We start from the raw sequence: 11,336 nt of genomic DNA on the forward strand, positions 1-11,336 counted from the left end.
TTCTATTACGGCATTATTGTTAGTCGTGACAAATACTGTTTTGTTGTATATGTTAATTTTTGTGCTAATACAGTAAACATTGTTAAACTAATATCTGAGAGCACTTATCGCTTCGCTTCCTCAATATATCTGCTTTCCTGCACGCGCTCGTGAACATATTGATGGTCCTTCGAGCCGGATTTTCGTCATAAAGCCGGCATCCGCACGTTCGCGAGTGTTCTCTCTCGTGGCGGGAGTGAAGTGATTACTCAACTATAACAGGAACATTTGTGAGTGTCAATCATGGATGCAGCTACGCTTCACGATAGTCAAAGTGAAATTCAAAGTCGCATATCGCGTTCAGTGGAGTACCTCAAGAAGTTGGGTGCCGCCAACATCACCGCCAGTGCCGTCGCAACTCGCATCCGGATCCTCGACCAACTGTGGGTGAAATTCGAGGAGCAGCATGATCTCCTTCGGGCCGCCCTGAAAGATAAATTCAAGGAGAGTGCGTACGTAACCTCTGGTCTCTTCGAGATAACGGAGAATGCTTACGTGATGCAAAGGAGCACGCTGGATGGCTACGCCGAACATATCAAGGCTCAAGTCGTAGGCACACCGCCTACCTCTGACAGCGCCCCGAAGACCACGCTGCCTCGCATCAAACTCCCGCAATTCTCAGGCTCGTACGCCGACTGGCCTTCATTTCGGGACCTCTTCCTGTCCGTCATCGGTGGCAACTCCTCAGTCTCCAAGATCGAGCGGTTCCACTATCTTCGCTCGAGTGTGCAAGGCCAAGCCTGAAATGTTAATCAGATCATTACCGGTTACGGGCGAGAACTATGATCGCGCGTGGGCGATATTGTGCAAACACTTCGACAACAAAAAGGAACTGATCCGCTTGAACTTCGCCGCATTCACTGCCACGTCGAAGATGAAGGGGGAAAGCGCCGAAGAACTGAGTATCATCCACAATGCTGTCACCACCGCCGTAAACGCTCAAGAAAGTATCGGCCGCCCCATAAACTCGCACGGGATGGATCTCTTCAACCACTTAGTCATCGAACTATTCGACGCACGCACCCGGCTGGAATGGGAGTCTTCCACGTCGGACTCCGCTGAACCTCCACGTCACGAGGCACTTCTCGAGTTCATAAGCCGACGAATGCGAACACTCAACGCCGCGCGACCGAAGAACTTCGTGAAGACTTCCAGTGATTTACCACGCACCGCCAAAACTCACGTCGCGAAGCACGGAACTGATACGCCGCAGTGTGCACTTTGCCACGAGAAACACTCACTAATGACGTGCCGTGATTTCAAGGGCAAATCAGCTGCCGATCGGAAAGCATTGGTCGAGACAAAGCGACTATGCTTTAATTGTCTCGGTAACCACTTCATGGCAAAATGTCAATCGAAGAAGAGCTGTTTCACTTGCAACGCACGTCACCACACCATGTTGCACGACGCATACACTACACGCTCACAACCCGAGGCCACCACACTCACTACGGTTCACACGAACGTAGACAAGAAGGCAGTCCTCCTCGCAACCGCTCGCGTGAAAATCGCCGACCGCAATGGATCACCGCACGACGTCCGAGCTTTGATCGATCAAGGCTCCGAGGTGTCACTAGTCTCCGAGACGCTAGCACAGCGACTACGGCTGCCACGATCCCACACGAACATGGCCATCTTCGGGATTGGAGGCACACGTGCAGGATCAACCCGCGGCAAAGTCACGTTGAACATCAACTCCAACGTGACCGACGCCAACCTGTGTGTAGCAGCATTCGTGTTGCCACGCCTTTCGCTGCAACAAGGTATCGCAGCAAAACGCCACCGCAACTGGCCGCATATTCAAGGTCTTCAGCTGGCTGACCCTCAATACCAGGAGGGCGATCCAGCGGAGCTTCTCCTGGGAGCGGAAGTATGCTCTCTAATCTTTGAAGAGGGCCTACGCAAGGGCGGACCCCAGATGCCGATCGCCCAGAAGACGTCTTTCGGATGGATTCTCTCTGGGGGCTCCGACGCAGCATCCGCAGAGGAACAACGCCACACATTCCAGTGCTCCGCTGACCGCGACCTAGTTGAGCTGGTTCAACAATTTTGGCAGCTAGAAAAGGAACCCACCGCAGTAGCTCCGCTCACCCCTGACGAAGAACGATGTGAGGAGCTCTTTGTGCGTACACACACACGCACCACCGCCGGGAGATACGTGGTGAGGTTGCCATTCTCCGCGCCGCCGACAACCCTCAGCGAGACCCGCAAATCGGCCGAACGCCTTCTGCTGGTGATGGAACGACGCTGCGACCGAGATCCTCGATTCGGTGACTTCTATCGAAGCTTCATGCGGGAATTCGAGGATCTGCAACACATGGAGGCGATAAGCACACTGCCAAGTGACTCGGAGAGCAAGTGCTACCTACCGCACCACGGCGTCCTCAAGGAGTCCAGCACCACCACCAAACTCAGGGTGGTCTTCAACGGATCGCAACGAACACAGTCGGGTGAGTCGTTGAATGCTCATCTGCTCATCGGAGCAAATCGCTTGCCAGCACTTAACGACATACTGCTACGATGGCGTTGGCACCGGTACGTCTTCGTCACGGACATCGAGAAGATGTACCGGCAAGTCCTCGTGCATCCGGACGACTGCGGCTTTCAGACGATCCTGTGGCGCCACTCTGTCGATGATGAGGTACTGGAATATCGGCTGAAGACAGTAACCTACGGGCTCGCTTGCGCACCCTTTCTTGCCATCCGAACGCTGCAGCAACTCGCGGTGGATGAAGGAGGTCAGTTTCCCCGCGGTGCTGTCGCACTAAACCGTGACTGCTACGTGGACGACGTGGTCACCGGCGCGAACACCTTGGCGGACGCGACCACGCTGCAAAATGAACTTCGCAATCTCTGCACGGCGGGCGGGTTCCCCTTAAGAAAATGGGCAGCGAACGACGAGAGGGTCTTGACGGGAATCCCACGGGAACATCGGCTTCAACGCTCACCACACTCGTGGGAAGGAGAAACTCACTCCACCTTAGGACTCCACTGGCACCCGCACGGGGATCAATTCTCCTTCGTGTTTCATCCCCGCACGATCGCGGAATTCACGAAGAGACGAGTCCTCGCCGAAACCGCTAGGCTGTTCGATCCGATGGGCTGGCTAGCACCAGTCGTGATCCGGGCGAAGATCATGATCCAGACGACGTGGCTGCAGCGATTGGATTGGGACGCCCCACTCCCACCAGCCGACGTACGACAGTGGAAAAGCCTGCTGGAAGAGCTTCCGCTTCTCGATCGCATACGGATGACTCGCTGGTTCTGCACTGGAGATGCCGACACACATCTTCAACTGCATGGCTTCGCAGACGCATCAGAACGAGGTTATGCCGCCGCTGTGTATCTGAAAGGACCAAGGTTTCAGTTAGATTGATGATGGCTAAAAGCAAGGTAGCTCCCGTCAAACAAGTAACCTTGCCAAGACTGGAACTTTGCGCCGCCACTCTACTCACCAATTTAATGCATCACGTCTGCAACACGCTCGACCTTGCCACAGTGCCGATCTATCTCTGGTCTGATTCCCAGGTCACCCTCCACTGGATCCGCGGGCACGCCTCAAAGTGGAAGACCTTCGTCGCCAACAGGGTAGTTCACATCCAAACGCAACTGCCCAACGCACGATGGAGACACGTGGCCGGACGAGACAATCCTGCAGACTGTGCATCGCGAGGAATCAATCCAAGCGAACTCATCAACCACGCATTGTGGTGGACAGGACCTACCTGGCTGCTGAGGACAGAAGCTGCATGGCCGAGCACCGAGATGGGAGCATCTGAAGAGGACCTTCCAGAGAGCCGAGCCACCAGCCTGCTGATCAAGAGGGACGTCGTTGTCGAACCGGAACTCCTTCTTCGGTTTTCCACTCTGCAACGCCTGCTGCGAGTATCGGCATGGTGTCTGCGCTGGCGTCGCACATCGAAACCCGCTGACACCCCTGGACTACCACTGGATCCGGATGAACTGGACGCTGCGCTGTTTCGTTGGCTTCGATTGATGCAAGCGCTCCATTTTACTGAAGAGGTCGCCGCCATCACCGCCGGACGCATACTATCACCACGCAGCTCGCTGGTGAAGCTCAATCCATTCCTCGATGACCACGGCGTACTGAGAGTGGGAGGACGACTCAAAAATGCTCTGCTGCCGCATGATGAGAAGCACCCGATGATCGCTCCGCCAACGTCATGGTTGACGCGATTGATAGTTGACTCCTGTCACCGCCGGACTCTGCACGGAGGAGTGCAACTCACGCTCGGATTGCTTCGTCTCCGCTTCTGGGTGCCACGAGGAAGAGCCGTCGTCAAACAGCTACTTCATCGCTGTGTCACTTGCACCAGGTGGCGGGCGGCTGCTCCACACCCGCCGATGGGCAATTTACCGCCCGATCGAGTCACTCCAGCACGATCATTTCTACGCACTGGGGTGGATTATGCAGGGCCAATACTCATTCGGACGAGCAAAGGTCGTGGACATCGCGCTTACAAGGGCTACATCGCAGTATTCATCTGCTTTTGGTCGAAGGCCATCCACCTGGAGCTCGTCTCGGATTATTCCTCCGACGCATTCATCGCCGCACTTCGCCGCTTTGTCTCTCGCCGGGGCCTGTGTACCGACATTTACAGCGACTGTGGCACAACTTTCGTTGGAGCTGACCGCACCCTGCGGGAGCTCCTCATTGCAGCGTCCTCCGATGGCCGTGGAATCGCACGTGCAGCAGCCGCTCAGGGAATCCGCTGGCACTTCAATCCATCAGCGGCCCCGCACTTCGGCGGATTGTGGGAGGCAGCCGTGAAATCCGCCAAGTATCATCTTCGTAGAGTGATCGGCGAGACCACCCTCACCTTCGAGGAGTTAAGCACGCTCCTCGCTCAAATCGAAGCCTGTCTTAATTCCAGACCGTTGCAGGCACTCTCAGATGATCCAGATGACGTCGCCGCTCTCACACCGGGACACTTTCTCATCGGGGCACCTCTCCTCGCCGTACCCGAGCCGTCTCAGATCGAGAAACCTGGAAACACGGGGTCACGATGGCGTCACCTGCAAACCATGAGGGACCATTTTTGGGGGAGATGGTCGAGCGAGTACATTCATGGACTTACCTCCCGATCAAAGTGGTTCAAGGACGAGGCATCACCCCGCATCGGAGCACTCTGTCTGGCACGCTCCGAGAACACCCCTCCGAGCCGATGGCCTCTTGCAAGGATCACGCGACTGCATCCAGGAGATGACGGCGTCGTGCGCGTAGTCACCATTCGAACGGCGACTTCCGAACTCGTACGTCCGCTCGTGAAGCTCGTGTTACTTCCGGGCGTCGACGACACCGATTCGTTACACACTGACACATAAATCACACCGCACTGTACTCACACAACACCTTTGCGAGAATGGACCCCGACTTCGATACACCACATCTCACCTTATCGTCTCACTGTCACTGCACTCACTGTAATTCACCTCACTCACCACGAAATCTCGTTGCGACTACGTGTTTCACAGTATCACCGACAATACTCACACATCGCGGCACGCGACCACACGTACATCGCAATGCGCAGCCGCGACCGCTTCAATCATCGATCACGAATCATTTGAGATCCGCGACCGGATATCACTAACAACTCATGTTGTCACGTAGTGACAAGGCGGGCGGGATGTTCAAAGCTGCAATAAATAATTATACATTATTTCTGCAATTTAAAAAAGATCTGTTATTTTGCGACTTTGAGGACAAAAACAAATAGGCAATAAATCTGCGATGACAGATACGCCAATAAAAAACAACACAAACATATAAACACGTAACAGCCACCGCGCCGGAACACAACCACCGACGTCGCGAAAAGCATGCGCGGCCGCATCACGTGGGCACTGTAAGGCCAATCAATCGCGCGATCTAAAGACTCGCACATGACAGGCACGTGCCTACTCTGCGCGGATCACGAGGCAGCCTATAGCGTACGGCGCCTTCGAGTCACCTCTAAATGTTTGAAAATTAAGGATGATTATTGGCGCTCGGCGAAAAGGGTGACTCCTGGCCCGAATCAATAAAAGGAGCTCACCCATGATCATCCACGCCTTATCGCAGTTATCCGTCGTGAAACCGCATACCGCACGCTTGTTATACCGCTTATACCTAATTAAAACCGCAGTCGCCACCCGCTATCAACCAACTAACGATTTCGAATTACGGACTAGAATTCTATTACGGCATTATTGTTAGTCGTGACAAATACTGTTTTGTTGTATATGTTAATTTTTGTGCTAATACAGTAAACATTGTTAAACTAATATCTGAGAGCACTTATCGCTTCGCTTCCTCAATATATCCGCTTTCCTGCACGCGCTCGTGAACATATTGTATGGCATAAAAGTTATGAACTTCTTAATATTAAATATTTTACATGAAGACGTGCGATATCTTCCTTTATTTCAATAATAATATTGTTGAATGAAATTACAGGATATACAGTGTGTATGTGTGGTTTATACGTAAGATTAGCCTACAACTTTACATAATTCTGTTAACAGACCATTTCGACTGTTTTGTAGTATTTACAGAAATAAAGACTTTCATTTTTTGAGTGATATAACTGGTTATTCGCTAGAGTACAAGCAAAACGTGACATAAACTTTACTTGCAATCGTGTACACAGTTTTCCTTAATTTTATCGCATTTTAATAAATTCCTTTTTTAATCGAGAAATTAAATAAACATGAATCGTGTTTCAAATAAATCGAATTGTATAACTCAATGGCATAAATGCCATAAATGAATATGTTTGTAGAATTATAGACAATTTTAGTAATATTTCGTTGCGCGTAACAGTTTCTTTTTTAATTTTTTAAATGCAATTATACATAAATAAATATATATCATATTTGAGTAAATGGCTTACAAAGTTAAGTTTGATAGTCAAGAATGTGCTATAGGGATATATTAGCAAATTTATTGTTAAAACACTTATAATACTACATAAAATTACATATATTTGACAGAATTGCGCTTTTAAGTAGTGCCTTAATGCCAGTAAGCTCTATGGCTTTTAATAGTGTGTTTGTTTCTTGCTATCAATTTTGTCAAAACAAAGTGCAAATTGCAACTAAACAAAATTCTGAGTATCTCGCATTTATTTGTTATATTTTTTTATACGCATAATCTATTTTGCTATATTTGTATGATTAATGTCTCATTACGGAACTAGAGATAAAATATATACGCTTCGCGCGAGTTTATCGGTGACGAAAATACATATAAAAAACTAAAACAGTGAAAACTTTTAATATCAATTCTAACACACTAATTGTGAATCAGTAAAAGTATCATAACTATACGTACGTATCATCATCAATTACGTCAGTTAAATTGAAATCATTGCAGAGAATAGCTGACTTAATAATAAAAAGCAATAATGGAAGAAAACGCATTCACACAATTTTGGAATGTTATATTAATCCGGATAAAATTAATTAAGAAAAAAAAGAATAACTCTTCATTGCTGTGTTACGCGATATAAATCTTGATTTATATTGTATATTGATATCGCGCATTTGTTGTGTTACTTGAAAGCACTGTATACACGGTAGAAGTTTCTACATTTTCTCCCTTTCATACTTACGACTAGTTTCGTACAAAACGCGGCATATATTACTTATTTTGTGTATTTTTTAATATTATAAATAATTTACCGTATGTTTGCGTACGTAATGCGATTCTTTTGGCGGTAAATTGTCGATTGTTAGTAGCCCGCGTAATAAGTGTAGTGTTATATCATTTTTTAAAAATTTTATCAAGCATAGAAAAGCACTGCTTTACATATGCTAAAAAAAAAAAAATTAAATTAAATTAATATAAAATTAATATAAGCGTGTTTATACTCGTAGAGTATTGAAAGAAAAAGATCACAGAAATTAATCTAATTTTGAAGAACAAAAAATGTAATACCAATTTTCAATATATAATTATTAGCGATAAATAGGGCTGCCTGAAAAGCACTTTGACATGCGAAATATAGCGGAAAGTGACAGAGAATTACATCATCGACTTAACAGATCAAGTCGTATGTACATTACATGTAACTACGAATATACGTCATGTTCACGTATTTGTGCCTGGCATATTTGACTCCAACTCTTCCACTGGCATTTTGTCTATAATAAAAAATTAACGAATATAAATATGAAATATCGTTCATGCGAAAGAAAGAGAAAGAGAGATAGGAAGAATATTAAACAACATCAATGAGAAATATCGATGACTGTGTTTCTATAAAATATTTTTAAAAAATTTGAATACAGATAAAATGAGCTTCTCATTCGTACGATTGATATTTTATAAATATTACGTCTTATTTTAATATTATAAAGTTTTATTGTAAAAAAATTGCTCTCTCTACTTTAAGGAAATGCTTACTGCATCACACAACTTCCTTGAGACTGTCCCGCGCGTCGCGGCTTCGAGAGTGTATCAGATGATGCAAATCGCCTCCGGGTGCGCTATCGCGTCTCAGATCTCTCAAAGCAGCCGGAGCCAGGACTTCCCTCTTGTTCGCTGCTTCCTTTATGCTGGACAAGGTTTTACTGAGCCACGGCCAGCTGTTTCGCGCGGCTTGCAGCTCGGAGGCAGTAGCGTGCAATTGATGCGTCAGATCCTGCATCGCAAACGCGATTTGTATCAAGGATTTCTATATCTTGCGATTTCGAAAAATTAATGTAACGCAAAAAAATATATATTCTTGTCACCTGATTTCGACACTCGGCCTCGACGTGAGCCAACTTGGTCTGCGCCAATTCCAATTCTAATTCGCGCACCCTTTCCTGCACTCTGTGAAGCATAGGATCTATTCGATTCTCCAAGGGATGCGCGATATCCGCTAATATATTGGACGAATCCATTATACATGTCCTGCATTTCTCACATTTTGAAACCTTCGCCTGAAACATCAGTTGTTTTATTTCTGTACACGAATAATATAACGCAAATTGAATCATAGGATGAATCGTAACGCACTCGTAATTCGCTCAACGTTGTCTTTGCGGCATTGTAATCGTCTTCAAAACGCTGACAGATCTGAAACAGTATAAATTGCGTTTCCTGCAGTTCTATGCAATTGAACTCATTTGAAATCTTACTATGTGGAATCAAATAATGTTTGGCAAATACCTGCTTGTATTCGGTTATAATGACGTTGCTTCTGCGACTTTCGGCGTCTGCCCGAGCCACCTCACGTTATAACATCTCTTTAATCTGCAACAGTTCCGCCTCCAATCTTTGCTTCTCTTCTTCGTTTCTGGCCACTGTACCTCGTAATTGTTCCACCTCGTTACTGTACTCGTCAGCATTTTCCTGTGCCTCTATACGAAGAACAAACACAATTCTCATTTAGGAGAGTTTAAAAAAATATAATTAAATATAGATTATAATTATAAGAAATATATTATAAGAATACGCCGATTTTGTTTAAAAATTTTTGACATTTTATAATTATTTAAAATTTCTCACAAAAAATATAATTATATCTTACAATTATAACGTTTTAATTTATTATGCTTTAAACTACACGATTTTATTTTTGCTACAACAATTTGATATCATTTACTCGTATATTCTGTTTGCTTCAGGTTTCTTAAATGCTTCACATGTATCATAAATATATTTTTTTCGAATACGCATCTTTGTCTTTATCTGATATGCGCAGGTGAATATACAACGCGAAATGATTACTGAGCACTGGACACTCGAGTATTACATAAGCACGCTAATTACTTTTACTCCTCATTTGTTCTTGCACTGCACAGCTCATATTTTCACGATTATTCAAAACGGATAGTCCAGAACATGACAGACAGATACACGATATCTCTCGTTAGCACGAGCAGCTGATTTTACTATATACTGTTGAGGCTTTACTCTTATATTGCATGGAAGGATTGATAAGAATATCACACTGCGTTTTTGATAGTATAAATTTATTCTTCTGAAAGTACGTAACGCTCGTGCACACAAAAATGATACAGTGAGAGATAGTGGTGACAACGTAGCAAAACAAGAAAAGAAGAAAAGCATGGTTGCCACCTTGCGAACAAAAAAAACTCTCTCTAGTGCATGCGCACGCAATATACAGAGCATGAGAAACCAGCCTTAACACTTCCGCCGTTTGAATGCTCTATTGGTCGATTGAGGTTTTATTATACATTCCAAGTTTAATACAGAGTTTTTTGAATCGATCTTTAGGCAAGGGTTTGGTAAATATATCGGCTAACTGGTTTTCTGTATATGTTACCTGTATGTCTCGAATTTCTCACGTATGTAATGGTATCTAATGTCTACATGTTTTGTTCTCTAGTGGAACTCCGGGTTCTTCACAAGACGAATTGAGCTTTGGTTATCTATGTGTATGACTGTCGCATGTTTAGGTTTGTGTCCTATGTCGTGTAATAGGTTTCTCAGCCAGATAGCTTCTCGTGTAGCAGTTGACGCTGCTATGTACTCAGATTCCGTAGTACTCAAGGATACGAGCTTTTGTCGTTGTGACGACCAAGACACAAGTCCATTTGCCATCAGGAACGCGTAGCCAGTTGTAGACCGCCTGGTTTCGATGTCGCTTGCAAAATCTGCGTCTGAGAAAGCTACTAGTTCGGAATCACTCCCGTCTCTTCGATATTCTATGCCGTACCCTATAGTGTTGACTAGATAGGCAATTATGCGTTTCACTGCCTGCCAATGACTAGTATCGTAGTTATTGAGAAACTTGCTTACATTGTTCACCGCATAAGAAATGTCCGGTCGGGACACTATTGCCAAAAACATTAAAGAGCCTACTGCTTCGCGATATGGTATTTTACATGCTTCTACTACATTTTCTGCGACTGAGTATAATGCGGTGTGAGGATCTGCCGGTACAGAAAGTCCTTTCGCATTTTTCATACCGAACTTGTCGATCAATTGTTTTGTATATGCACTCTGATGTATAAACATCGTTTTATTTATCCTATCGCGAACTATTTGTAATCCTACAAAGCAGCTACATTCACCTGAAGTAATATCGAACGACTCACTTAACGATTTGATTATTGATTCGAGAACTTTGTTTGATTTAGCCGCGATGATACCATCGTCTACAAAAAGCGCAAGGTAAACTAACGATTCTTTGTAGTTTCCGAAAAACACACATTTATCCGCGTCAGATTCTTTGAAGCTGAAACGTTTTAGAAAATCACGGAACTTAGTGTTCCAGCACCGAGGTGCTTGTTTTAGTCCATATAACAATTGCAAGGAAATTCGTAACAAAAATTATCTT

The 11,336-nt window shown here is 45.6% G+C and overlaps 4 protein-coding genes across 4 annotated transcripts; 2 read left to right on the forward strand and 2 right to left on the reverse strand.

Moving 5' to 3' along the window:
- The first annotated feature begins 784 nt into the window (after positions 1–784).
- LOC145947097 (uncharacterized) lies at positions 785–3,415 on the forward strand. Its single transcript, XM_083056873.1, has one exon. The coding sequence runs from the start codon at positions 785–787 to the stop codon at positions 3,413–3,415; it is 2,631 nt and encodes an 876-aa protein (XP_082912999.1).
- Positions 3,416–3,417: 2 nt separating this feature from the next.
- LOC145947098 (uncharacterized) lies at positions 3,418–4,958 on the forward strand. The gene is made up of 2 exons (XM_083056874.1): positions 3,418–4,852; positions 4,945–4,958. Exons 1-2 carry the CDS (start codon positions 3,418–3,420, stop codon positions 4,956–4,958), a joined length of 1,449 nt encoding a protein of 482 aa, XP_082913000.1.
- Positions 4,959–8,449: 3,491 nt separating this feature from the next.
- Positions 8,450–9,283, reverse strand: LOC145947095 (rab GTPase-activating protein 1-like). The gene is made up of 4 exons (XM_083056871.1): positions 9,200–9,283; positions 9,047–9,106; positions 8,779–8,970; positions 8,450–8,687 (listed from the first exon to the last, which is right to left on the reverse strand). The coding sequence occupies exons 3-4, from the start codon at positions 8,929–8,931 to the stop codon at positions 8,454–8,456; spliced, it is 387 nt and encodes a 128-aa protein (XP_082912997.1). The 5' UTR covers positions 8,932–8,970; positions 9,047–9,106; positions 9,200–9,283; the 3' UTR covers positions 8,450–8,453.
- A 1,095-nt stretch (positions 9,284–10,378) lies between these two features.
- LOC145947100 (uncharacterized) lies at positions 10,379–11,014 on the reverse strand. The gene has a single exon (XM_083056875.1). It carries the CDS (start codon positions 11,012–11,014, stop codon positions 10,379–10,381), a length of 636 nt encoding a protein of 211 aa, XP_082913001.1.
- Between the last annotated feature and the right edge of the window lie 322 nt (positions 11,015–11,336).

The sequence above is a fragment of the Prenolepis imparis genome, unplaced genomic scaffold, assembly GCF_030444845.1.
Source record: "Prenolepis imparis isolate NDT839.2.m4 unplaced genomic scaffold, iyPreImpa1.0 SCAF_43, whole genome shotgun sequence".
NCBI lineage: Eukaryota > Metazoa > Arthropoda > Insecta > Hymenoptera > Formicidae > Prenolepis > Prenolepis imparis.

Excerpts from the sequence above, each read along its gene's own strand:
- LOC145947098 (XM_083056874.1), top strand. The coding sequence starts at position 3,418 with ATGGCTAAAAGCAAGGTAGCTCCCGTCAAACAAGTAACCTTGCCAAGA.
- LOC145947095 (XM_083056871.1), bottom strand. The coding sequence starts at position 8,931 with ATGGATTCGTCCAATATATTAGCGGATATCGCGCATCCCTTGGAGAAT. Across the intron at positions 8,688-8,778 it reads AGGCCGAGTGTCGAAATCAG|GATCTGACGCATCAATTGCA; the intron begins GTGACAAGAATA and ends TTTGCGATGCAG.
- LOC145947100 (XM_083056875.1), bottom strand. The coding sequence starts at position 11,014 with ATGTTTATACATCAGAGTGCATATACAAAACAATTGATCGACAAGTTC.
- LOC145947097 (XM_083056873.1), top strand. The coding sequence starts at position 785 with ATGTTAATCAGATCATTACCGGTTACGGGCGAGAACTATGATCGCGCG.